Genomic DNA, 25,523 nt, shown 5'->3' with positions numbered 1-25,523 from the left:
TAAGGTAAGATAGGTCTCATTTTATTTTTAATGTCTAGCATCTAACCCTTCCTCTGTCCTCTAGGTATTAGTTATGTATGAGGCATGATAAATTATTCTGAAATCAGAGCTTGGAAATACGTTATAATTTATAATTCCTGTACTATTATTTTAATTTCTGTGAATCAGGGATCCTAGTAGCTTTGCTGGGTGTTTCCCCAGTCATGAGGTTATTATTCTCAAGATCTTTCTCAGGGCTACCTACAGTCATCTGAACTGAGACTGAAGAGTCAACTCCCAAGGTGGCTCATACTTTTGGCTGAATTGACAGAGTTGGAGCTGTCGTAGGCAGGTCTGATGACCACCCACGAGAACCTTTCCATAAGGCTGCCCTGGTGTCCTCACAGCATGGGATTTCCCATGAGTAATCCAGAGAGCGAAGAGGAACTTGCAATGTCTTTTCTGACTTAATCTCAAAGTGGTGCTCCATGATTTCCACCATGTCCTATGGGTTACACGGGTCGCGGATTTCAAGAGGCAGTCATCCTCGCCCTCGGTGGAGGCTGGGTGCCGCATTCTGTCTAACCAACTAGGTCTCCTTTAACCCAGCCACGTGGCCCGCCCCTTCTAATCAGAGACTGTTCTTTGCCTTTCAAACACGTATCATGATTCCATGTTCATTTAATTATTTCCCTCCATCTCCCTCGACACAAGAAGCTCGAGGGATGTTTTTTCTAACGAATCATGCTGATTTCCTTCTGTCAATTAGGTGTTTCTGTTCGCCACCATCGGTGCTGTGGGCTCCTAGCTCAGGGCCTGACTTGGAATTAAGGCTTCTGTAAAGGCTTCCTGAAACGTGTTAAGTGATAAAGGGCTTGGGGAATAGAGAGGGTCTGGGCCTTTCCTCCCCCGGCCTCGCTGCGAGGCTCCCGGTGCAGGGGAGGGAAGCCCAAAAAAGCCCAAGGAAGCCCAGCAGCCGCGCTCGCCACGACCCCGGCAACGCGGGCGCGTCACTTCCGGGACCCGGGGTCACGGGAGTTACTTCCGGGGCAGCAGTGCGGCGGCGCGGGAGGTGAGTGTGGAGGAGCGGACCGCGGCCCGGGGTTCCGGGCGGGGCGGAGTTGGAGCTGTGGCGGGAACCGAGCGGAGGGGCGGGTGATGGCGCGGCGGCCAGGGCGCGCGTGGCAAGTGACTCGTAGTGGGGAATTGGAGTTCCTGGGAGGGTTTGGGGCAGCCCACCTCTTTAGTCCCGAGCCCGGGCCGGAACGCCGGGCTCCTCACAGCCAAGTCCAGCCACTCCTGCAACAGGTGGAGCCTCAGCTCTGGAGTAAGTCGGCCCGGCGTTTGGATCCCCAGTGTACCTTGCATCGCTGTGCAACTGTGGGCTGGTCGCATTTCCTCTCTGGTTCTCAATTTGCACCTCTGTAAAACGGGCACACAGGCCTGTCCTGAACATTACAGGAGGTAGTGAATGTAGAGCCTCAGTGTCTGAGGATGCATTAGTTCTCTAAGGAAAGGGGGAGATGAGTACAATATTCTCTCACCTATCCGCAGTTTCACTTACCTGTGGTCTGAAAATATTAAGTGGAAAACTCGAGAAATAAACAATTGGTAAGTTTTAAATTGTGAGGTGTCAGTGGCGTGATGAATCTCGCGCCATCCCCCTCCTTCTGGTCCTAAACGTGAATCATCCTTTTTGTACAATGAATCCATGCTGTATGTGCTACCGACTCAGTTATCAGATGCTGCACTGCGGTGCTTGTGCTCAGGCAACTCTTATTTTACTTAGTAGTAGGCCCCAAGCCCAAGATGAGTGATGCTGGCAATTTGGATATGCCCAAGACAAGCCAAAAAGTCCTTCTTCTAAGCTGACTAAGGAAAGAAAATAAAGTATGCTGAGGTTGCTAAAATCTATGGTAGGAATGAATCTCCTGTCCATGAAATTGTGAAGAAGAAAGTCGTGCTGTCATACCTCAGCTTGCGAAAGTTAGAGTCACAGTGTGTGGTAAGTGCTTAGTGAAGATGGAAAGGCATTAAATTTGTGGGTGGAAGAAGTGAAGAGAAAATGTTCCTATTGACGACAGTGTTTGGTACCAGAAAGCATTGAGCCTGCGGGAAGATTTCAGCAAGGGATCCCCTGAAACATGAAGCCATTTAATGCAGGTCGGGGATGGTTACACAGATTCAAGGATAGATTTGAACTGCAAAATATAAAAATTACTGAAGAGGTTGCAACTACCACCTTTCTAGCGGAAGTGGAAGAATGTTGAAGGCCATCAAGTTAACAAGTAGGGAATTGGAAGAAGCTGGAGCAGAGTGAGCAGAGTGGGTGTTATCAAAATTTGCCAAAGTGTTTTGAATTTTCACTAAAGAACAAAATTATGTATATGGTCCTTGGATGAACACAGCATTAAAATCTCTTATATGATTACCAAACGATTACAGTGTCTGAGGTGACACATTTAAACTTAAAAAGAAGAGAGAACTTCTTTTTCTTTTTTAAAAAATATGTGTGTGTGTGTATACATATATACTTTCTGTTGATGGACCTTATTTTAGTCATATATGGTGTTGAGAATCGAAGCCAGTGACTCACACATGCCAGGCAAGTGAACACTGTGTCACAACCCCTGGCCCAAGAGATAACTTCTGATTATAGTGTTCTTCTGAAAGATTTTTGCCACAAAAAAATTCTCCTATAAAGAATCCCCAGCCAGGGCTGGGGTTGTGGCTCAGTGGTAGAGCACTTGCCTGGCATGTGTGAGGCATGGGTTCGATTCTCAGCAATGCATATAAATAAATGAATAAATATCCATCAACAACTAATAAAATATCTAAAAAAAAAAAAAAAAAAGAATCCCCAGCCATCAACATTATCTGTTCTTGACATCCAACCGCCCATGGTTGTCTTGGCCTGTGATTCAGGATCAACTGAAGCAAATGAAAATTAATAGTAGCTTAACACTACATCACAGTGCCTACATCACTCACCTCACCTAATCTCATTATGTAGGCATTATGTCCTCACCACAGGAAGGGTGAGTATGGGAAAAATATTTTGAGAGAAAGACCACATTTGCATAATTTTTATTATAATATAATGTTATAATTTTTGGGTGTGTGCTTTACTACTGAGCTACATCCCTAGCCCTCCCTAGTCCTTTTTATGTTTTATTTTATTTTGAAAGGAGTCATGCTAAGTTGCTCAGGCTGACCTCAAACTTGCCATCCTATCAGCTCTGGAGTCACTGGGATTACATGTGTGTGCCACTCAGATTTACAAGATTATTGTGACTATACTGAAGGGAGTTCTCATGCAGTACATTTGCCAAATTATTCAGATTTTCTCAGTTTTTTCCCTAATGCCATTTGTCTGTACCAGGATCCCATCTAGGTGACCATAGTACCTTCTTTTTTTTAAACATTGTTTTAGTTGTTGATGGACCTTTATTTTATTTATTTATATGCGGTGCTGAGAATCAAACCCAGTGCCTCACACATGACAGGCAAGTGCTCTACCACTGAGCCACAGCCCTGACCACAGTACCTTTAATAGTCATGTCTCCTTTCACTCTTTTTGGCTGTAATGGTTTCTCATATTTTCCCTGTTTGAGTGATCCTGGCACTTTTGGGGATTATGGTTAGATACTTTGCTGAATAACCTACCAGTTGGGATTTGTCAGTTCTTCTGCTTAGACTGGGTTTCAAGGAGAGTACAGAGAACCAGTGTGAGTTATCACTGTTGGCTTGAGGCAATAGTCGGGGTTTTGTTTTGTTTTGTTTTACTGTAAATTCACTCCTCTCACTGCATTTTCATACCATATACTCTTGGAAGAAAGTAATTATCCACAGCCCACGCTTAGAAGTGTGGAATTATGCCCCACACTTAAAAGTGGAGTATCTACATAAATTATTCAGAATTCTCTGTGGAGATTTGATATTATTTTGGTCCTGGGGATTGAATCCAGGGGCACTCTACCATTGGGTTATATCCCTAGCCCTTTTTATTCTTTATTTTGAGACAGGGTCTTGCTAAATTGCTGAGGCTGGTCTTGAACTTGTGATCCTCCTGTCTCAGCCTCTAAGTAGCTGGAATTACAGATGAGTGCCACTGTGTCTGGCTTCCATGGGAGATTTTTCTGTGCTCCATCATTTATTTACTTATTCAAACATTTATTTTTGTCAGTATAGACTCGGTATTTATTTTGTACTTTGGATTGTAACCCATTACTACTTCATTTTGTTGCTCTGATTGTTTCAGGTGTTGCTAGTGGGAGCTCTCCTGCTGATGTAACCCCCTTAATGTTTCATTTGTTTGCTTAGTTTTTTTTAAGCACTTATATATTTTTATGCATCAGGGTCATCCTGTATATTTCTTCCCCAGTCTTCGAATTAGCCGTTTACCAAGGAGTCTTGGTTCCTTTTATTGGAGAATGGCCCAGAAACTAATATCTGGACATATGTTGTGCTCATTGCTACTGGGGTGTCCTTGCTTCTAGACCATGTAAGTGGAAAGAATAAGAGACATATGTGTATATACATGTATCTGTAAATATTTCTGTTAAATTTTTTTTTTACTAATACATGAACACAATGTCTTTATTTTTTTTAATTTATTTTTATATGATGCTGAGGGTCAAACCCAGTGCCTCACATGTGCAAGGCAAGTGCTCTGCTACTGAGCCACAACTCCAGCCCTCTATAAATATTTCTATATGTAACTGTATCTAGTAAACTAAGCATATTGATTCCTCAACTCTCATTCCTTATTACTGTGTGGATTATTCTAGTTTCCTTTTCTAATCTGTGACTTCCCACTCCACCTTTGCTTATTCTGGTGTACACGTATAGGGTTTTCAGAATTGTTTACCTGTATACCTTGTGGAAAGCAACTTTATCAACTAGAGTATAATTCATATGGATGTTCCTTTTGACTTTTGGTTTTACAGACCTCTTATTCCTTCCACCCTTTCAGTGAAGTTGTTTATAATACATTTGGATTCAGAATGTCACCATCTGTATTCCATCCTGAGATTTCTGGACCTGTGATTTTTAAAAAATATTAGCATTTTAAAACATTCAGTTTGCTCTTTGTGCCGTAAAATTTTACAGCCTGAAGTACTGGGGATTGAACCCAGGGTTGCTTTACCACTGAACTATATCCCCATCCCTTTTTTTTTCCTTTATTTTATTTGTTTATTTTATTTATTTATTTTTAAAGAGAGAGCCTTTTTTTTTTTTAAGAGAGAGTGATAGAGGGAGAGAGAGAGAGAATTTTTTAATATTTATTTTTTAGTTATCGGCAGACACAACATCTTTGTTTGTATGTGGTGCTGAGGATCGAACCCGGGCCGCACGCTTGCCAGGCGAGCGCGCTACCGCTTGAGCCACATCCCCAGCCCCTTATTTGTTTATTTTTATGTGGTGCTGAGGATCAACCCACCACCTCGCATGTGCTAGGCGAGTGCTCTACTGCTGAGCCACAACCCTAGCTCATATCTTTTTTTTATATTTTGAGACAGGGTCTAAGTTGCCCAGGCTGGCCTTGAACTTGTGATCCTCCTGCCTCAGCCTCCTGAGTCACAAGTTACAGGCATGCACCACTGCACTTGACAATTTTTATAGTTTTTGATGACTGCTTAATGTCTGCTGGTCAACATTACAGTATCATACAGAATCATTTCCCTTCATTGGGGATCATTTTACTTCTTTCAGATTTCACCTGAATAGTCCTCTTTTCAAAACATATTTATAACCTGAGAAGTTCTATTTTCACTGCTCTTGACTTGTCTTTATATATATACATATACATATATATATATATTATATATAATATATATATATATTTTTAGTTGTAGGTGGACACATACCTTTGTTTTATTTTTATGTGGTGCTGAGGATTGAACTCAGTGCCTCGTGTGCCAGGAGAGCGCTCTATCAGTGAGCCACAACCCCAGCCCTCTTGCCTTGTCTTTGACTTGTTATAATAGTCTGTCTGGTTTCACTGCTTCCGCTCTTTCCTTCTATATTCTGTTCTCAACACAGCAGCCAGAAGGATCATGTAATTTCTTTGCTTGAACCTTCCAGTGGCTCCTCTTTCACTCAGAGAAAGCCTTATAATGAATGGTTCACTAACATTTCTCAAACAATAGAAAATACATTTTAAATCCTCATCTGAGAAATCCATCTGAGATAGCCCTTACCAATGTGATACACTCTAATATTTTCTGTTGCCATTTATTTTATTAAAATAAAATAATTAATTTTATTAAAATTAAGTGCTGGCTAATAAAGTTAAAAAGAGAAAGTGCTGGTTGGTGCCTTCCAAACGGTTTCCATGGCTCACTAGTGGGCCACTCCTCTTGACCTAGCAGTAAAGCTCTGGCAGTGGAGGAGCCAGCCACTTTGAATCCTGACTTTGCTCATGGCTTAGTGATCCCTGGCTAAGCCACCTGACCTCTCCAAGCCTCAGTTTCTTCATCCATGGTAGTAATTCCCACCTCCACAGTGGTTGTGCAGGGAATGAGAAGCTGATTCATAAAGTGCTGTGCACAGTACCTGGCAAATGATTTGCAGCGGCCCTGTCCCAGGTAGTGGAGTCTCAGGGGTGAGAGTCTCCTAGTTGAGATCTGAAGAATGTGTAGGACTCCAGTGATGGCTGTAACAGGAAAGGAAAACCCAGAAGTACTGATGGGCAGACTGGGAGGTAAACACAAGATGCAGATAAAATGAGGAAACAGGTGGGAGCTTTGAAGCACGTGCAGCATAGGGGGAGTCTTTTGTTTTGTAGACCTTTGAACGCTCCTGTTATACCTGTGCTTCCCAGGAGAGCACTTTTAGCCACATGTACCTATAGTTAAGTTTATTAAAAGTAAATAAAATTCAGATTAAAAATTTAGTTCCTCTTTAGCTGTATTAGGTACTTAATAGCCACGTGTGGCTGGTGGCCGCCATTTGGAGAAAATGTATATAACTTTTCTGTCATTGCAAAAAGTTTTATTGAACAGTACTTAATTGTACTATTGCAAAAGTCTTGAGAAGCAAGTAGATAAGGCATGAGTTTTTCTTTTAAACTGATTCATTGTTTCAGTAACATTCTAAAAAATTCAAATCTAGTGTCCTTCACCTTAACAGCAACTATTTACATTTTCTATTGGTTTCTTGATCTTTAGCCAGTGAAATCATGACATTTCCATGACAACCAGTGAAATAACGTTATACGTAATTGCAAACACATTGTTTATACAATTGTTTGTTTTTTTAATTAGTATTATATTGCAAAGATTTACCCGATAACACAATATTTTATCCCATGTAAATTTCAGCAAAGTGTAATTGGGTCAGCTGCTTCCTTATTGTTGGGTACTTTGTTACTTCCTGTTTTCCAGTATTATGAATAGCACTGCTATGAACTTTTTTGTACCTGAAGGCTTTTTCTTCTTTTGAATTGTTTCCTTTCTATAAATTCTAGGAAGTAAATTGTTCAGTCAAAGGATATAATCACTTATGACTCTTGTTATCTATTACCTAGATGCCACTTTTAAAAATAGCCTAAATGCTTTATACTTTGAAGAGATAATGTTGCTTGTCTCAGGAGAACAAGTCTCCAAGAGGTCAAGGGATCACCCAAAGTGTAGCTATTTGCTGATGGAGTCAAACTCTGTGCCTCCAACTTCTGGATGCCTGCCCTATCCTTCCAAAGACCTACCTCAAATATCAATAATAATGTTGCTTTTAGTAACACTAATAAATCTGAGTATTGATAAACCCAGTAGACCTGTTACAGCCTTAAGAATAAAGCTTGAGGCCAAGAACATTTTACTTTACGAGGTACAACTGGAGAAATGAGACCGCTTTCTTAAAACTTTGGGAGCCATGTGCTGGTGCCCCGGAGGGGCTGTGCTGTTCTTCCAGTGAAGTTGTTCTGGCATCTGCTTTGGAATTCACTCCAGGGCCAGTTTATGAGCCACTCCAAACAATCTGCCTGGAGTCTGAGTGTGATACCTTGTATTTGACCAAAAATGGTATTCCTGAGCGTGATGCCCCACCTGATTCACCACATTTGGAACTCAGTGATGTTGGCCTCTTTCCAGAAGTCAGATCCTTCCTGGGAGGATGAAGATCTGCCAACTCTGAGGATTCTGGGGAAAAAACTAAATGAGTCTTGGGCTCTGAAGGCCATTCTCAAAGTAGGCAGAACTGAGGTGAAAAATGGCTACCCTGCTGGCCCACACACGACCTTTGAAGTGACCGAGTTGAAAGGGAAGCAACGCACAATTGTGTAGATCCACTCACTTTACTTAGTAGGTCACCCTATTATCCTGCAGCCACACTTCATGCTGGGAAAACATTGCAAAGCAGAGCAGCAGAGAGCCAAGGTGAATGAAGGTCTTTCAGACAGTCTCTTGTGCCCGAGGCTGTCCCATGGAAATGTAGTAGAAGGCCAGGTATAGTGGCACACACCTGTAATCCCAGCTGCTGAAGAGGCAGAGGCAGCAGGATTGCAAGTTCAAGGCCAGCCTTAGTGACTTAACAAGACCCTGTCTCAAAAAATAAAAAGGTCTAGAGATGTAGTTCAGTGCCCCTGGGTTAAATTCCTGGTACTAAAAATAAATCAATAAAACAAGTAAAATATACATAACATAAAATTTATCATTTCAGCCATTTTAAGTATAAAATTCAGTGGTAGGTCTTGGGTTGTAGCTCAGTGGTAGTGGTTGCCTCACACGTGTGAGGCACTAGTTTCGAACCTCAGCACCACATAAAAACAAATAAATAAAGGTGTTGTGTCTATCTACAACTAAAAATATTTTAAAGAAAAAATTCAGTGGTATTGGCGATGTTGTATAACCATTGCCACTATCTAGTTCCAGAAGTTTTTCATCCCCTTAAACATTTCCATACCAATTAAAAGAAAAACTGCTGGGGTTGGGAGTACTCTACCACATGTTTTCAAGGTTTATCTATGTTGTAGCATGTGTCCAGGTTTTGTTCCTTGTTATGTCTGAATAATATTCCATTATATGTGTATACCACATTTTGTTTTATCTGTTGAACTTTTGGTTGTTTCTCTTTTTGGCTCTTGTGACTGGTGGTGCTATGAATATTGGTATCTAAATCTTTGCTTTTAGTTCATTTGGGCGTATACCTAGGAGTGGAATTGCTGGATTATATAATAATACTGTGTTTAACTTTTGGAAGAAACCGAGCTATTTTCCTCAGCAGCTGCATCATTTTACATTCCCACCAAGCAATGCATAGGGATTTCAGTTTCTCCACATTGTCAAACCTTGTTATCTCTTCCACCTATTTCTTAATAGTAACCATGTTAATGGGTGAACAGTAATGTCTTATGGTTTTGATTTGCATTTCCATGACAACCAGTAATGTTGAGCATCTTTGCATGTGCCTGTTGGTTTTTGTATATCTTTTTTTTTCCCAGAAATTGTCCATTTCCGAGAAATTGGCCCATTTTTAAATTGGATTGTGCTGCTGGTGATAGTGTTGCCTAGTGAAAGTTGTTTATATGTTCTGAATACTAGACCCTTATGAGATATAGGACTTACAGATATATCTCCCATTTCACAGGTTGTCTTTTCATTCTCTTGGGTGATGGCCTCACATACACTGTTTTCAATTTTAATGTGAAGTTCATGTTTTTTCTTTTTTTTCTTTTTCTTTTTTTTTTAGTACTGGGGATTGAACCTAGGGACACTCTACCACTGAGCTACATCCTAGCCCTTTTTATTTTTTGTTTTGAAATAATAAGTTGCTGAGACTGGCCTCAAACTTGCGTCCTGCTGCTTCAGCCTCCCGAGTTGCTGGTATTGTAGGTGTGCGTCACTGTGCCTGGCTTATTTTTTTCTTTTGTTATGCTTTTGATGTCACATCTAAGAAATCATTGCCATTCAGTGTCATGGAAATTTCCCTGTTTTCTTCCAGTAGTTTGAGTTTTAGCTCTTAAATTTAGATAAAGATTCAGGTAGAGTTAGTTTTTCTATATGGTTCAAGGTTAAGAGTCCAACTTCATTATTTTGCACTTGGGTGTCCAGTTTCCTAGCACCATTTGTTGAAAAGATTGTTCTTTCCTTACTCAAAGGAAAGGATCTTTCCTCCCTTCTTTGAAAATCAGTTGAACTTGTAATTGTGATTACAGGCAGGAGGATTGTAAGTTTGAGGTCAGCAGGGCAACTTGTCTAGACCCTGTCTCTAAATCAAAAATATGTGAATATACCATAGTGAATATCACCTTTATGTATATCCATAAGGAACTAATTAAAAATAATTATAAATAAATAGAAGCAATAACAATAGAGTAGAGAAAAGGGAACAGGGGAGGGAGGAGAGGAGGAAGAGTTTGAGAAGTAGTGGGAACTGAATTGGAGCAAATTATAGTCTGTGCTTGTATAATTATGTCGAAATAATCCCTAATATTATGTATACCTAAAATGAACTAATAAATTGTAAAAAAAAAATGAAATTCAGGAAACGTAGCTCAGTGATAGAGTGCCCCTGGATTCTATCCCCAGTATTGCAAGGAAAAAAGAATAGGGAGGGAGAAAGGAAAGGAAGGAAGGAAGAAAATCAATCAGTTGACCATATGAATGTTTATTTCTGAAGTCTCTTAATCTATTGGTCCAAATGTTTATTCTTATGTCAGTACCATATCATTTTGATTACCATAGTTTTGCAGTAAGTTTTGAAATCATAAAGTGAATTTGTCAACTTTGTTCTTTTTCAAGTTAGGTGAAATTAATTTTAGTAATATAATTTGTTTAGCATAGTTATCATTTCAATATCTAATCAATATAAAAATTACTAGTGAGTATTTTTTTATACTAAAGTTTGAAATTGGGCATGTATTTAAACCTAACAGTCATCCCAGTTCAGACTAGCTGTGTGTTCTAAGTCTAGATAGCCATGTGTGGCTCATGATCACCATATTGGATAGCTTAGGTTTAGCAGAAAATTGCACTATGGCCCAGATCCCTGAAAATGCAAAGGGCTATGGATTCAGGTGCACTGATCCCGATGTATATTTACCTTTATTGTTGAGATGGGTAGAAGGAAGCCATTTGTGGGTGCTTGGTAGAGAAGAGACAGTACAGTCAAATAGGGGAGGAGGAGGGCGACAAGAAAGACATGTTGGGGGTGCCACTCACCTCAGCCTTGGGGAAGGCTATTCTTGGCAGGGTGTGTTGCTGGGCAGAGGCCCAGGATTTTCAAAGAGCCCAGTGCTCTTAGAGGTCCACAGGCAGCTCAGTTCTTCCAGGTGTTAGGAATGGGGGCACCAATGAAAGCAAAGGTGAGAGAGGTGGGTTGAGGCTGGACCTGCTGTTACTGGCCACAGCCGCCCCTGTTGTGCATGCCTCCAACATTGCTTGTCTGAGTTTTTGGCAGTGGCCTCCTCGTTGGTCTTCATGTGTCCACTTTGCCCCTTCCCTGTGGTTTCCCTCCCCCCATTAAAAAAAAAAGTAATTCAGATCATGTCACTTCTCTGCTCAAAATCTGTCAGTGGCTTTACATTTTACTAAGTTAAATCAGAAGCATGAGGGTCCTACAAGGCCTGCCCCACCCCTCTCTAGTCTCTGTTGCTTCTACTCTCCCTCCTGAGGGCTCCTCTCTGGACTTCTTGTCCCATTTCCCTGCCCCAGGGCCTCTGCACTTGCTTTTCTTTCTACCTGTAACAGACTCCCTCAGATAACAAGTGGCTCGCTCCCTCACCTCACATCTCTGCCACTTCATTCTCACTTCTGTTCTTCAGCGAGGGCTTTCCTGTCACTCCATGTAAAATAAAATGATGTTCTGCTTAGGTGTTTTCCAAAACTTCCTAGCATATCACATCTCAGTGTATTTGTTTTCTGTCTCCCTCCTGAGTAGGGGTCCCAAGTGAACAGGGATTTGTCTGTTTTGCTCACTCTTTAATGCTTGGTATTCAATCAATATTCGTTGGTGAATGACTAGATGGGTAAAGAAATGAATATACAAAACCTGAAACATAGCAGTCCTTTAGGAAATGTACATTGATTTGAGTTTTTTTTTTTTTTTTCTGGCCAGGGATAGAATTGAACTCAAGGGCACTTCACCACTGAGCCACATCCCCAGTCCTTTTTATTTTTTATTTTGAGATAGGGTCTCTCACTAAGTTCCTTAGGCCTCACTAAGTTGCTGAGACTGGCCTTGAACTTGTGATCCTCCTGCCTCAGTCTCTGGAGCTGCTGGGATTATAGGCCCATATGACCACCTTGCCTGGCTCTTCCTTCCTTCCTTCCTTCCTTCCTTCCTTCCTTCCTTCCTTCCTTCCTTCCTTCACGCAGGTGCACTTTACTGTGGAGCCACATTCCCAGCCCTTTCTATTTTTTTTTTTTTTTTTTTAATTTTGAGACAGGATCTCGTTAAGTTGCTGAGGCTGACCTCAAACTTGGGATCCTCCTGTCTTGGCTCCTCAAGTCACTGGGATTACAGATGTGATTTGAGATTTTTGTTGGAAGTATTTCCCTTTGCATTTACTTATTTATTTTTCTTAACTTTATATTTGGAAAACTATGAAAAAAGTTGGAAGAACGGCTCACTGTGAATGATTGGCTTTTTTCTTATTTTAATTCTTATTCTGTAAATGTTTTTATTCTAATTATTCTCTAATTAGATCCAAGAACTGTTAACATTTCACTACAATTGCTTTATGTAGTCTTGAATGTATGTGTGTTTATGCAAGCAGGATCATTTAAAAATCAGTAGTAGAGGGAACTGAGGATGTGGCTCAGTGTAGAGCACTGGCCTGGTGTTCAGAAGGCCCTGGTTTTGATCCCCACCACCATGAATACTGCCCCCCCACCCAGGAAAAAAAAAAAAAAGTTTTAGAAACATGATGCTTACTTACCCTTTGCATTTAGAAATTGGCTGTAAAGAGTGGTGAGTCAGAGACCTCAAGCAGCAGGTGGCTTGGGCCATGGCCTCCGACCTAGACTTCTCACCTCCTGAGGTGCCTGAGCCTACCTTCCTGGAGAACCTTCTACGGTACGGACTCTTCCTGGGGGCCATCTTCCAGCTCATCTGTGTGTTGGCCATCATCGTACCCATTCCCAAGTCCCACGAGGTGGTAAGTCCTTCCCTGTGAGCCTGAGCTCTTTAATGCCAGTCTGGGTTCTGAGTACTAACATGGATGTCATCACAATCAAGCGTGAGGCACTGAGTTTGATCCTCAGTACCACATAAAAATAAATAAAGATACTGTGTGTTCATCTACAACTAAAAAATATACATAAAATATTTTTAAAAAATGAATTTGCACCAGGTGTGGTGGTGCATGTCTATAACCTCAGCAGCTTGGGATACTGAGACACGAAGATTGCAAGTTCAAAGCCAGCCCTGGCAATTTAGCAAGGCCCTAAGCAACTTAGACCCTGTCTCAAATTAAAAAACAAAAAGGGCTGGGGATGTAGCTCAATGGTAAAGTATTCCTGGGTTAAATCTCCAGTACCAAAAGGAATACAGAACATAGTGAATGTGTGTAGTGGGTGGGGGGTGCACTGACATACCTTGAGGTAAGAGCTGGGCTCTTCCCCCTGCTAAGAAGATAGTATTTAAGAAAGGAAATTAATGAGCAGGCTTCTATCAGTTAAAGTGGGGAAGGGGTGAGGGTAATATTCCATGGAGAGGGACCTGCCAAGGAAAGGACCTGAGGGGTAAAGGAACAGGTTAGTTCAAGGAACTGAATGAAGGTGACTGTCAGAGCACAGAGGAGACATTGTGAGCTGTGCTGCCAAGGCCTGGAGGATTTAAATAAGAGAAGGACACCATCAGAATGATTGGCTTTTTTTGATGTTTTGATTCTTAGTCTGTAAATGTCTTTATTCTAAAACTGTAACACCCTTCTCCACCCACTGTTATTGCCCACCACATTTCCCCTGACATTGATTTGTTGGAGAAAGGAAATCTTTGTCACCTAGGATTTCTACATCCCAGAATTTGGCCAGTTGCCTCTGTGGGGTCCTATAACATGTTTCTCTGTTCCCATATGTCCCGCCCACAGGAAGTTCCATCCTGAGGCCTGAGTCCATTCAGATTAGGTTATTTCTTTCGAACACCCTATAGCCAGCGCTCTGTACTTGGTGTTGCACATCAATAGGCACGTGGCGTCTGTCTGCCACACATCTATTTATAGGTTCTAGCCAGTTCATTTGTTGTCACCTGATTCTTCTATTATAAAAGCTCTCATCACTCTTTGACCAAGATGACTTTAGCATCCATTCATGATCATTGCTTAGGTCCATTATTTCCCTCTGCATTTATTAGCTAGAATTCTTTAGTGAGGACCTTTTCCTTATCACCTATGTGGATATTCTGAAATTTTTCTCATACTGAAAAGCAGTATAAATGCTTGGTCCTTTCCCTTTAGAGTAGTGATTTTTAGCTCAATCATCTTCCAGCGTAGACCAATAATTTCAAACTTTCTTTTTTTTTTTTTTCTTTTTTTGTGGTGCTGGGGATTGAACCTAAGGGTGCCAAACCACTGAGTTACTGCCCCAGTCCTTTTTCTTTTTTCTTTCTGGTATTGAGGATTGAACCCAGTGGGTGCTGAATCATATCCCCAGCTCTTTTTTTTATTATTATTATTATTTTGAGACACGGTCTCACAAAGTTGCTAAGGACCTCACTAAATTGCTGGGGCTGGCCTCAAACTTGCAATCCTCTTGCCTCAGCCTTTGGAGCAGTTGGGATTACAGGCGTGCACCATGATTCCTGGGCTTTTTATTTTTTATTTTGAGATAAGATCTCACTAAGTTGCTGAATCTGGCCTTAAATTTGTAATCCTCTTAATCTCAAGCTGAGAATACAATGTGCCTCTGCATCCAGCTTAAATAATTTTTTAAGAAAAAGAGTTGTGAATTCATATTGTTAGTTTCAATTCATGTTTAAGATCATAGTTTTTTTTTTAATATGATCTTATACTAGTATCTTGTATCCTTTTTTTTCGTTGTAGTTGGACACAATACCTTCATTTACTAATTTATTTTTTATGTGGTGCTGAGGATTGAACCCAGGGTCCCGCATGTGCAAGGTGAGCGCTCTACTGCTGAGCCACAACCCCAGCCCTTAGTATCTTGTATCTTTTAGTCTTATGCTGGAATCTTGTTTCCTGGTAACATTAACAGAATGACTTATGTGCTGTATTCTGCTATATTAGGGTTCCCAAGAGCACTCCAGGCTCAGTGGTTCACTAGGAGGACTCACAACTCTGATTTACCACAGTTTAAAGGATACAAAGCAAAATCAGCCAGGGGAAAAGGTACATGCAGTGAGGACTGGAGAAAAATAGGCACAAGAGTGCTGTCCCTTGGAGTCACACGGGATGTGACAAATCATATGAAGTGTTATCTAGCAGGGGAGCTCATTATGGACTGTGCCCAGGTTCTTATTGGGGGCTGATCACATAAACACTATGTACCTACCCTGAATCCAAATTCCAGACTTCTAGAAAGAAGGCAGGTGTTCAACATAAACCATATCATTTGCTCAAATGGCTTAATCATAGTGAGCCACTCTTATCACTTCTGGGAATTGTGGGAACCATCCAAATTCATGTTCCTAGATGCCAGCCAAGGGTCACCCTTGCAAGGAGGACGTTCTAAGGAAAGCAGGTTTTTTTTTTTTTAAATATTAACTCTATTTTGCATACTTACAACATACTGATTATAGTTTTAATTTTTTTTCACTACTAACAGTAAGACTGGGTTGGGGATGTGGCTCAAGTGGTAGTGCACTCTCCTGGCATGTGCAGGGCACTGGGTTCGATCCTCAATACTACATAAAGATAAAATAAAGACACTGTGTCTACCTAAAACTAACTAACTAAATAAATATTTAAAAAAAAAAAAAACAGACTGAGAATGAAATTTAAAGTTTCTTTGTGGTTCTTTTTGGCCTTAGAATATGTCCCCAAGGGAGGAGGTGCTATACAATATTGTGTTTAGTAATGTTTTCTTTGTATGGTGGGGGCTGGGGTATAGCTGAGTGGTAGAGCGCTTGCTTAGCTAGCACCATGTGTGAGACCCTGGGCTCTATTTGCTAGAATTACAAAAAAAAAAAAAGAAAGAAGTCTTCTCTGTGTAGGTGTATTCTCCGTAATGTCATACAGTAAGGTTAGTTTGCTTCGTTGTTTTTAATTTCCAGGGTTTTTTTTCCTTTTTTATTTATTTTCTTTTAAAATTATATAAGACATTTATATACATTACCAGAAGTCAAATTATATAATAAGATTTATTCACAGAAGTTTCTTTTAATCTCATTATCCTCCACCCTATTCCCTTCTCCCCCTGTAGAGAACCAGTTTTATTACCGTGATATGTCTTTATTATTTTGATGTATTGGTTTTCTCTTAATACAAACAAATGCATATATATGTGTGTGTTGTATATATACATGTGTATTCATATTCTCTTCTTTGATTTATGAAAGATAGCCTACCCTTAAACATAGTTTTATTCCTTCCTTTTTTAATTTAACAATATATAATATATTCTGGAGACCCATTAATTTAAAAGATGTTTATATCCTGGAGATCCTGCTTATGCGGCGGGAAGGATGAAGAGGATTACAGATGCGTGGGGAGCCCTGGTGAAGGAGCAGGCATGGGATGGAGTGGGGATTGAACCCAGTTCCTCACACATGCCAGGCAAGCACTTGACCACCCAGCCACATCCAAGCCTTTTCTGTTTTTTCTTTGAGGCAGGGTTTCTCTGAGTTGCCCAGACTAACCTTGAATTTGAGATCCTCCTGCCTCAGCCTCCTCCTGCCTCAGTACTTGGGATTACAGGTGTGCACCATGGTGGAGATTACAGGTGTGCACCACGGTGCTTGGCCTGAGTCTGTTATAAACAGGTGCCTGTAACAAGTCCAGGTGATTTTGTCCACTAAGCAAGTGGATTTCCACATGTATAGCAGAAGGCAGTGGCTCTGGATAGAGTTTGACCAGCTTCAGGGAGTTGATGAGATGTCAAGGAAGCCATGAGAGGGGATGAGGTCTCCGCAGGGGAGAAAAGAGGGCCCAGGACAGAACCTGGGAGTTTCAGCATGCAGGGAATGAGCAGGGGTAAGCATGGGGAGGGAAAGACGCTGGTGGGGGTGGACAGGCTCACGGCCTCTGGTGGTTCTGTCTGCCTCTTACTCTGGTTTTTCTAAGGAGGTCACCATGGAGTTTTTCACCCTCAACTATATCACACTTTAAAAACAGTCCCTGTGCTCTTGGGCTCTGTCCTCACAGACTTGGCATGCTATTGGGTATTATAAATAACAAACATTTTTATTGTCACTGGCTGCTGATGAAGCCTGCTGGAGTCCCAGGGGAGGGAGGTGCTGACTGTTCTGGTTTTATAGGCAGAGATGTAGTCAGGTGTGGCCATCTGAGAGGTGGGAAGCTGCGCACCTCCTGTGACTAGTGTGACTAGGAACCCTTCAAGGTGAGTGGCAGAGGTCTGGGTCAGTCCAGCCAACTTGCAGAAAAGGGGACCCTTTCCTGTTCTCTTTGAGGCAGAGAGTTGAAAAAGGGCTCAAAAATATGCCTCCATCTCCCCACCCCCACCATTGAGAGGTTAATCGGGGACAAGGCCTCATCTTTTAGAATATAAATATAGTACAGCACATCTTGGTTTTGTTTATCTTGTAGTTTAGGGGAGTGATGCTCACACAAAGGAACTGCCTTTGTAACTAAAGCTTAGTGTTTTAACTTTTTTTTTCTTGAGCTTTTCAATGGATTAGTAGCAAAAAAAAAACCAGTATAATTAATCCAACTTTTTATTGCACTAAGGCAGCAAAAATGGCCCTGATTACACAGGGATTCTCCTGCCACTTTTCTTCTGTATCCCATAAGGAAGGCTTCTCTTGCTCCCCAAACTCCTAAGTGCATGGAAAGAAGAAGCACAGAATTTTGCGTATAAACAGGATTAGGAGAGGTCAGGTGCTGGCACTGTGCTGCTTGGAGGTTGTGTCTACAGCTAACTGGAATTTGGTGTGGAGGAGAAAAGAGGAGGCTTTAACTTGGGGCCAGGAGATTTTCAGGAGAGAGGGAACCCCTGGAAGTGAAGGCAGCTCTGAGGGATTCCTGGTAGTCCCAGGGCAGTAGGGAGGTACCTGGAAGTGGAGAATGGCAGGAGGCCGGAGAGGGGGCAGAAGTGTGGGGGGAGAACCCAGAGAACAATCTTATTCCTCCCCATTTTTTTTAATGAGGTAACTTTTTTTCCATAGCTTTATCTTACTCATTTATTTTTATGTGGTGTTGAGGATCGAACCCAGGGCCTCACATGGCTAGGCAAGCGCTCTACCACTATACCACTGAGCCACAGCCCCAGCTCTCTCTATCCCTTTTGCTTAGGGCAAAATCATCCCTCTTGCTAGGCCTATAGAAAGAAGGTTTATTAGTAGCTTTTTGGGTCAGAAGATAATATTTTTGGCTCCAGATGATGGGAAAGCCTTTGAAAAGCAAAAGAATGTCTTTCCTGTTGTTCCAGTAAGCCGATTTTTTTTTGTTGTTGCAACTAGTTTATGACTTCAGTATTTCAGTACTTAGCAGATTATTTGAAAGCTCTTTTGGGGGTAATCAGGGAAGGAAAAAAAAGGAATACATACAAATGTTTCCCACCCCACCCCCTTCTTTTCATAGTATGAGAAAGGAACCAATCCTCAGTCTTTACGATTCTAAGCCAAATTAGGTTTCCTTATTGACACCTCATTAAACTAAGACCTGAGGAAACAAACATTTGTTTGAGTCTGATTGAGACCTGGGCCACACTTAATCCGAACTTTTCTTCTTTGAAGGCCAGATTCTGAAATACAAGATCCTTATGTTCTTTTTGATTAGTTATTGGTTGTATGTTGACTGGTGGTGAAAAGGGTTCTGAGGCTGCTTCAAGGCTCTGGAGGAAAGAAATTGTTCATGATATTTGCCATGAACAGGAGCCAGGGAGTGATCCTTCAGACTGCCCATCTTTGCGCTGGACCATGGTTCTGCACCTGGCTGCACATGAGAACCATCTGGGGAATTTTCAAAGGCCTGGATTGCACCCATAGAGATTCTGATCTAGATGTTCTTCAGAGTCTCAGATTAGTGTTTTCTTACGACGCCTAAGTGATTCTAATATGCAGCCACTGGTTTAGTCCTTAAATGATTTCCCTAAAGCACAAACCAATTTTAGGAGAGTACAAGATGGCCGGTTCTAGGTGTGTTAAGTTTGAAATAATGGCAAGCCACTCCCATATTGGAAAAGGGAGAGCTAGTGGGAAGTTGGGGTTTGAGACCTGGGGGCTATTTCATTCACATGGCATTCTTACTTGAAACCTAAGAGTGACTTGTGTCTCCTGGATACTCAGTACACTGAGGCAAGAGGATCACAAGTTCGAGGCCAGCCTGGGCAACTTGGGGAGACCTTGTCTCAAAATATAAAAAGAAAAGAGGCTGGGAATGTAGCTCAGTGGTGGAGTCCCCTGGGTTCAATCCCCTGTTCCCCTGCAACCCCCCAGAAAGATTAAGGAAACTCCTGAACTTAGGTCACGCCCAACCAACTTGAGGTAGTTTCCATGCACTATAGATGTACTAAGAAGATGAAAATGCTGTCCCAGAACCCAAGAGCAGGGATGCAGCAGGGCACCTGGGAGGGGTGGGGACCTGGGACTCCACCGCTGCTGTCTGCAAGCCCTCTGCCTGCTCTCCCCAACCCTTTCCTCTTTAACTTCTCTCACGGGGCCTGCTTCTTCTGCTCGCTGTCCTGTGGTGAGATGAAACAACCATGACAGCTTCCAGGGTTTACATCTTTCAGCGCAGCTTCTCATAGAGAGGATACCTTCCTGCCTGGTCCCAGTTCCCAAATTCTCAGGGAACAAACTGTGTGGCTGACCCAGCTTGGGGCAGCTGTGGCCCTATGGAGAGTAGAAAAGGCCCATTCCCACAGGAGCTGGGACCCTGAGCAGACAAATCTGAGGTCTCCATCCCTCTCGCATCTCAGGGGACAGGGCAGTGGTCGGGAACAGGAGATTGTGGCCTCTCCCCAACCCACTGGGTGACCTAAGGAGAGCATACCAAACGCCCAGAGACAATGGAGGAAGGCTGGCCCAGTTTGACAACCCTGCCATGTTCAGGCTTCTCTCCTTAGAGTGGGGTTTCAATAGAACAAAGTTTTTTTTTTTTTTTAAGAGAGAGAGAGAGAGAATTTTTTTTTAATATTTATTTTTAGTTCTTGGTGGACACAATATCTTTGTATGTGGTGCTGAGGATCAAACCCGGGCCGCACGCATGCCAGGCGAGCACACTACCACTTGAGCCATATCCCCAGCCCTAGAACAAAGTTCTTAACGGGGAGTTCTGTGTGGGGAGCCATTCTGACACGTGATTGGGTGACTCCCGTTAAGGGCCTGAGGCACTCTGGCTGTGTCGGAGTTATCCCGACCCTTTCCTGATGAGAGAGCCCATCCGTGTGGGGGTGTGCGTAACCACTGACCCTGGAGACCCAATCACTGACCCTGACCTTGGAGTACAGCCCCCCCTCAACCTTCATTGGATGGAATTCTCCCCTGAATCTCTTGTTTCCCCCAAATAAAAGGCTGATCCCCGGCGTGTTCGCTCTCTCTCTCTCCTGCTAGCCCAGAGTAATCCTCGCTGCCCTGCTGAGCGGCTGGAGGCAGGGAAACAGGGAGACCGAGCCGTCTCGGACCTAGCATTAAAATAAGGTACTGTCTGTGTGTTTTATTTTGATCTCTTCTAACTAACTGAATGCCAGAACCTCATTAATGAAACCACTGCGCAGGCCGCGTGGTAGAGTTCTGGATGTTTTCCTGAAGCAGGTTGTGTCCCTCGATAAGCTCTAGGAGCCTGTGAGTTTCCTGAAATAGTGGGCAAAAAGGTGAGCTTTAAAAAGCTCAGACATCTGGGGTTGGTGTTGTGGCTCAGCAGTACCTGCTTGCCTAGCATGCCTGAGGCGCTGGGTTCAATTCTCAGCATCACATACAAATAAGTGAAAATAAAAGTCCATCAACAATAACAATTTTAAAAAATATTTTTAAAAAAATCTCAGGCATGTTTTCTGAGGAGACCGTCTACAGCTTCTCTCAGTGGCATGCAATAGTTTAAGGAGGTGGGAGCCCAATTCTAGGTGTTTGAGGAGTGGATAATAAGGAAGTTAAGGGAAGGAAGTAAAGGTGGGTAGTCTGTCTGCCTCCCTTCCCAGAGTCCTGCCCGCTCACTTCCCAGGTTGGCTCAGTTTCTACACAGAATGTTGATCCAGTCACCCCTAAGCAAGCTGTTGCCTTTTAGTTCAGCAGTTCACATAGCAGATATTAGTAATTAATTATTAATGCATCTAGTAATTAATCATAAACTCCTCATAGTTTAAATGTTGACTGATACAATCTCTTCACATGGTTGTGTCACATCCCAGCCAGCTTCTAGCTCCTGGAAAGCAGATCCCTTCACCGTGCTCTGCCTTCGTGGTTGATTCCCTTTGCGTTTCTTGTGTTGACGGGGACCCTTGCCGTTGGAAGTGCAGAGACTCAGCTCCAGCAGCTTCCCTAAACAGAGATGAGATTGGCTCTTGGAAAGGGGATGTCAAGGCACAATGGACTTGGGGCTCAGGGAGGCTTCAGGGTTTTGTCTCTGTCTACTGGCTTTCCTGGGAGTGTGGCTTCCTCTTAGGTCCTTGCAGTGTATTAGGAAAGATAGTTGCAGCAGCCCATCAGCATCCTTGTCACTCAGGATTTACAGGTGAAATAAACCATTTCTCTCTTATGCTCTCTTTCTAAACCTCATGGATGGGCTCTGCTTTGCCACATGCTCTTACCTTACCCCATAGGTAGGAAGGAATGGCTTCTATCTTTAGCCAGGCCACATTTAGCTGCTCACTCCAATGTCCACAGTGATTGAGAGTCTCCAGAACCCCATGGGATGGGGAAAGGTCAGGGCCTCCATAGAAAGGGGATGCTGGACAGACAAGCACAAGAGATGCCCAGCGACATGATCTGGTAGAGAAGAACTCAGAATGGATGTGAGAGTGGTGACTTCCAATATGATGTCCTCACAGAGACTTTACTATCCAAAAGCCCTTCAGCATTTGAAACCCTAAAAATATTGACCCTTCCTTGGGTGCAGTGGGATGGAGCCTAGAATGCCAGAACCCTGTTGGAAAATTTTGCATGAGGGTCTTGATTTTAAACTCGGCCCCTGGTTGGCAGTGACGGGTGTCATAAATAAATAATGAACTTGGATGAGCAGGTCCCCGTTCTCAACACCCTAGGATATAGGCTTATAGAACCAGTTTTGAGGTTCTGCTTTTTTTTTTTTTTAAAAAAAGCTTTAGAGGAGCTCACAGGTGAAGTGAGAGGCAGGATGTTTTTTATTTAATGATCTGTTCCTGCGGGACTGCTGTGTGGTGGGCAGGGTGAGGCAGCCATGGTCTGGAGATGTGTACCAACTCGTGGGAGAGGTGGCTAGACACACGGGAAGCCACAGGCCAGCTAGTGGGAAGGGCTGTAGAGTCTTGCTAAACTGTGTCTGGAATGAGCTCTTGGGGCTGTTCTTTCTAATCACAGTTTCACTTGCCTGCCAAGTGCATCCTGGATTCTGTGTCTTTGTTTGTGCATTTGAGCCCACATGGGTGCCTTCCCCCACTCCGTTTCAGTTGGGCCTGTCTTCTTCCCAAGGCCAGTATTAGCTCTATCTTTGCAAGGCCTTCTCAGCCCCTCTCCTGCCCAGGACCTCAGGCAAGAGAGGCACAGTGGGCTGGGCAGGAGCTTCAGTGATGGTCAGACAGCTCTGAGTGAGTGCTGGCTCCTTCTTAGTCTAGCTGAGCCTCAGATCCTGAACCATGAAGAGAGGACCAGAGATCTTGGAGGAAAAGTGAGATAAGGTCATGATGGTGCCAAGTATAGGCTGGTGGTTTTCTTTCCCCTGACAATTTTCAAGAAAAGAATGGTTTCAGTCTGTGTAGAACAACGTTTTGTCCTGATTCGCAGGACTAAATCCATGTTGGACTGTAGTGTGGAAATCATAAGATTCCATGCACCATCCCTGCTGGAAGGGATTTGATGCATTGTGGCACAGATTCGATTATTTGAACCTGATGAATAGGAACAATTTTCTGGCCTGGTAAGCGGCTGTAGTGCTACTTATTTATTGCTGGGGCATGAGTCCACAGAAGACACCTCTGCAGACCCAGGAGCCACCTGGCAGCAGGGATTTTCTCTTCCCCTCCATAGTGTGATTGCTAAGGAAACTTCACTCTGGCTTTGGGGGAGCTACAGGGCTTCCCACCTTTAAAGGTGAAGGCCGTGGGGTGCAGGGTCTGCTATCTGCCTGGCTTGTGCCAGCAGCATTTTCTGGGGGAAATTAAAAGCCAGCCATTCATTCAGTTATTCCTGCCAGCTGAGAAGTGGCACTATAGGCTCTGTGGCTGGGATCCAAGGACCCAAGTCATGTGTGTAATAGCCACCTTTGCTTCCCCACAGTGTGCAGGGGATGGTGGCTGTGCCACATTGGGCCATTTACCCAGTTTCAGTGGGCCTCAGTTTCTTGCATGTAAATGTGACTCTCAGTGACTGGTCATCAGGTTGATCAAGAGGCTCAGTGAACTGATACCTATGAGGCACCTGCTGGTGTACTTCCACCCAGTGTGTGTGCCACCACCCGTGAGGGCTGGCACAGTACCTGCATATGCTAGATGCAAATAGACGGTGATTAATGCTGAGCACCTATGCAGTGGATGAGGGCAAAAGTGTCTGGGAGCTACTGGTTGGCCAGGCACCTAGAGTGACCAAACGTGTGGCCCAACAGGGCGTGCCTAGAGTCAAGGCTGAGGCTGAAGCAGAATGACCTTGAAGGCCAGGCTGAGACTTTTTTTTTTTTTTTTTAATATATCTCATATAAAGAGGGAGCAAGCAATGTTTTAAAAGCAGAAAACAGACATGATCTGGATTGTTGTAATTGTTCTAGGAAAACAGACTCTGAAAGTAATGTGGAGGCTGATGAGCATGGAGAGATTTGAGAGAAGGGAGGAAGAACTGTGGATGGCTGATAGAATGAGAGGTGGGCAGGAGACCATGAGATCTTAACTGGGCAGTAGAGTCCATCTGGGGGAACCAGTATATGCTAAAGCCCCTTGAAAAGTGGAATGAAGGGATTGGATTGTGGCTCAGCAGTAGAGCACTTGCCTAGCACGAGTGAGGCCCTGGGTTCAATCCTCAGCACCACATAAAAATAAAATAAAGATATTGTGTCCAACTACAACTAAAAAATAAATATTAAAAAAGAGTGATGTTAAAAAAAAGTGGAATGAATAGGATTGGGGGCAGATTGGGTGGGGGGGCACAGGGGAGCATGAGAACTTAGAAATATTTGGATAATGGTGTGGTTTCTTGCTTGGGTGACTGGGTGAGCAATGATGCCAGAACCTGAGAGGAGAGGAGAGGAGGAGGGCTGGAAGGAGGAGGAGACAGATCATGCATTCAGATGACTCGGGGACTGTCATGTGTACGCACGCCCACAGAGACCTGCTTTCAGCTGTGAAAAATAAAGCATGACTCTGAGCCTGATCCCACTCTCCTGACTCCTGTAGGAACTCTTGTCACAAACAAGGGAACTCTGAGTGATCCTTCGACAGATAGAATCTAGACCAGGCCATTCTTGTCATTCCAGAGTCACCTTGTGGTTCCAGGGCTGCCAAATAGAGAAAATAAATTTCATAGTTAGCCAGATCCCAGGTTTCCATAGCCCCAAGTTCCCAGGAAACCCTGGGATTCCCCAGGCTGTACTGTATGAGCATAAGAAATTAGGTTCAAGTCCTGGCCCTGCTCACCAGTCGAAACCTTACACATGTCACATGACCTCTCCGTGTCTGTTACTTCATTTATAAAATAGATTCATTTTAGGACTTTATGAAGCTAAAATGTGTCCAGACCACATAACATGGCCTAGCATAATGTGAATGATAACTACTAGCCACTGCTGTGGTGGTTGTGTTGTTTTATTGGTGGGCAATGCCTTGCCTTGCTGTAAGGTATGTAGATTGGATTTTAAGACTGCATTGTGTCCTCTGTGCTCATAGAAAAAGTGAGGTCTGGTCTTAAATGTTGTAGTTTCAGAGTGAGAGACAAGAGTGACGTTCCCATGGTCCTGGGAAACCTTGTCTATTTTATTTCATTCACTCATCCAGCAACAGCTAAAGCTGTCCCGAAGAGCTCAGGGGCTAATAGAGAACGTCATGAAAACATGTAACTGTGGTAAAATGATAGTGGCATTATAAGGTTCCTAAGTACCTGAGTGCCTATAACCCCAGCTACTTGGAGGCTGAGGTTCGAGACCAGCCTCAGCAACTTAGACCCTGTCTCATAAAGTATAAAAGTTTGGGGTATAGTTCAATGATAGAGTGTCCCTGGGTTCAACCCCCCAGTACCAAAAAAAGAAAAAAAGGTTCCTAGGTACCTGGGGTAGGGGTGGAGGAGGGGATGCTTCAGCTGGAGGAGATTTTTCCTTGGGTAGGGCCAAACCGGTGGGGTTTACTGAGTGA

At 43.1% G+C, this 25,523-nt stretch overlaps 1 protein-coding gene across 4 annotated transcripts in view; it reads left to right on the top strand.

The window, feature by feature from the left end:
* Positions 1–1,011: 1,011 nt before the first annotated feature.
* MANBAL (mannosidase beta like) overlaps positions 1,012–25,523 on the top strand; it is a 28,795-nt gene continuing 4,283 nt past the window's right edge. The window contains exons 1-2 of one of the 4 annotated variants that reach the window (XM_081292421.1): positions 1,012–1,051; positions 12,873–13,078. In XM_081292421.1, the coding sequence (XP_081148547.1) occupies positions 12,929–13,078 (150 nt within the window). In that variant the 5' untranslated portion in view covers positions 1,012–1,051; positions 12,873–12,928. The other 3 variants (XM_081292424.1, XM_081292422.1, XM_081292423.1) reach the window with 3 other exon arrangements.

Source organism: Spermophilus citellus (genome assembly GCF_964194105.1).
Source record: "Spermophilus citellus genome assembly, chromosome: 4".
Classification (NCBI taxonomy): domain Eukaryota; kingdom Metazoa; phylum Chordata; class Mammalia; order Rodentia; family Sciuridae; genus Spermophilus; species Spermophilus citellus.
This window is presented reverse-complemented; position numbering and strand designations above follow the sequence as displayed.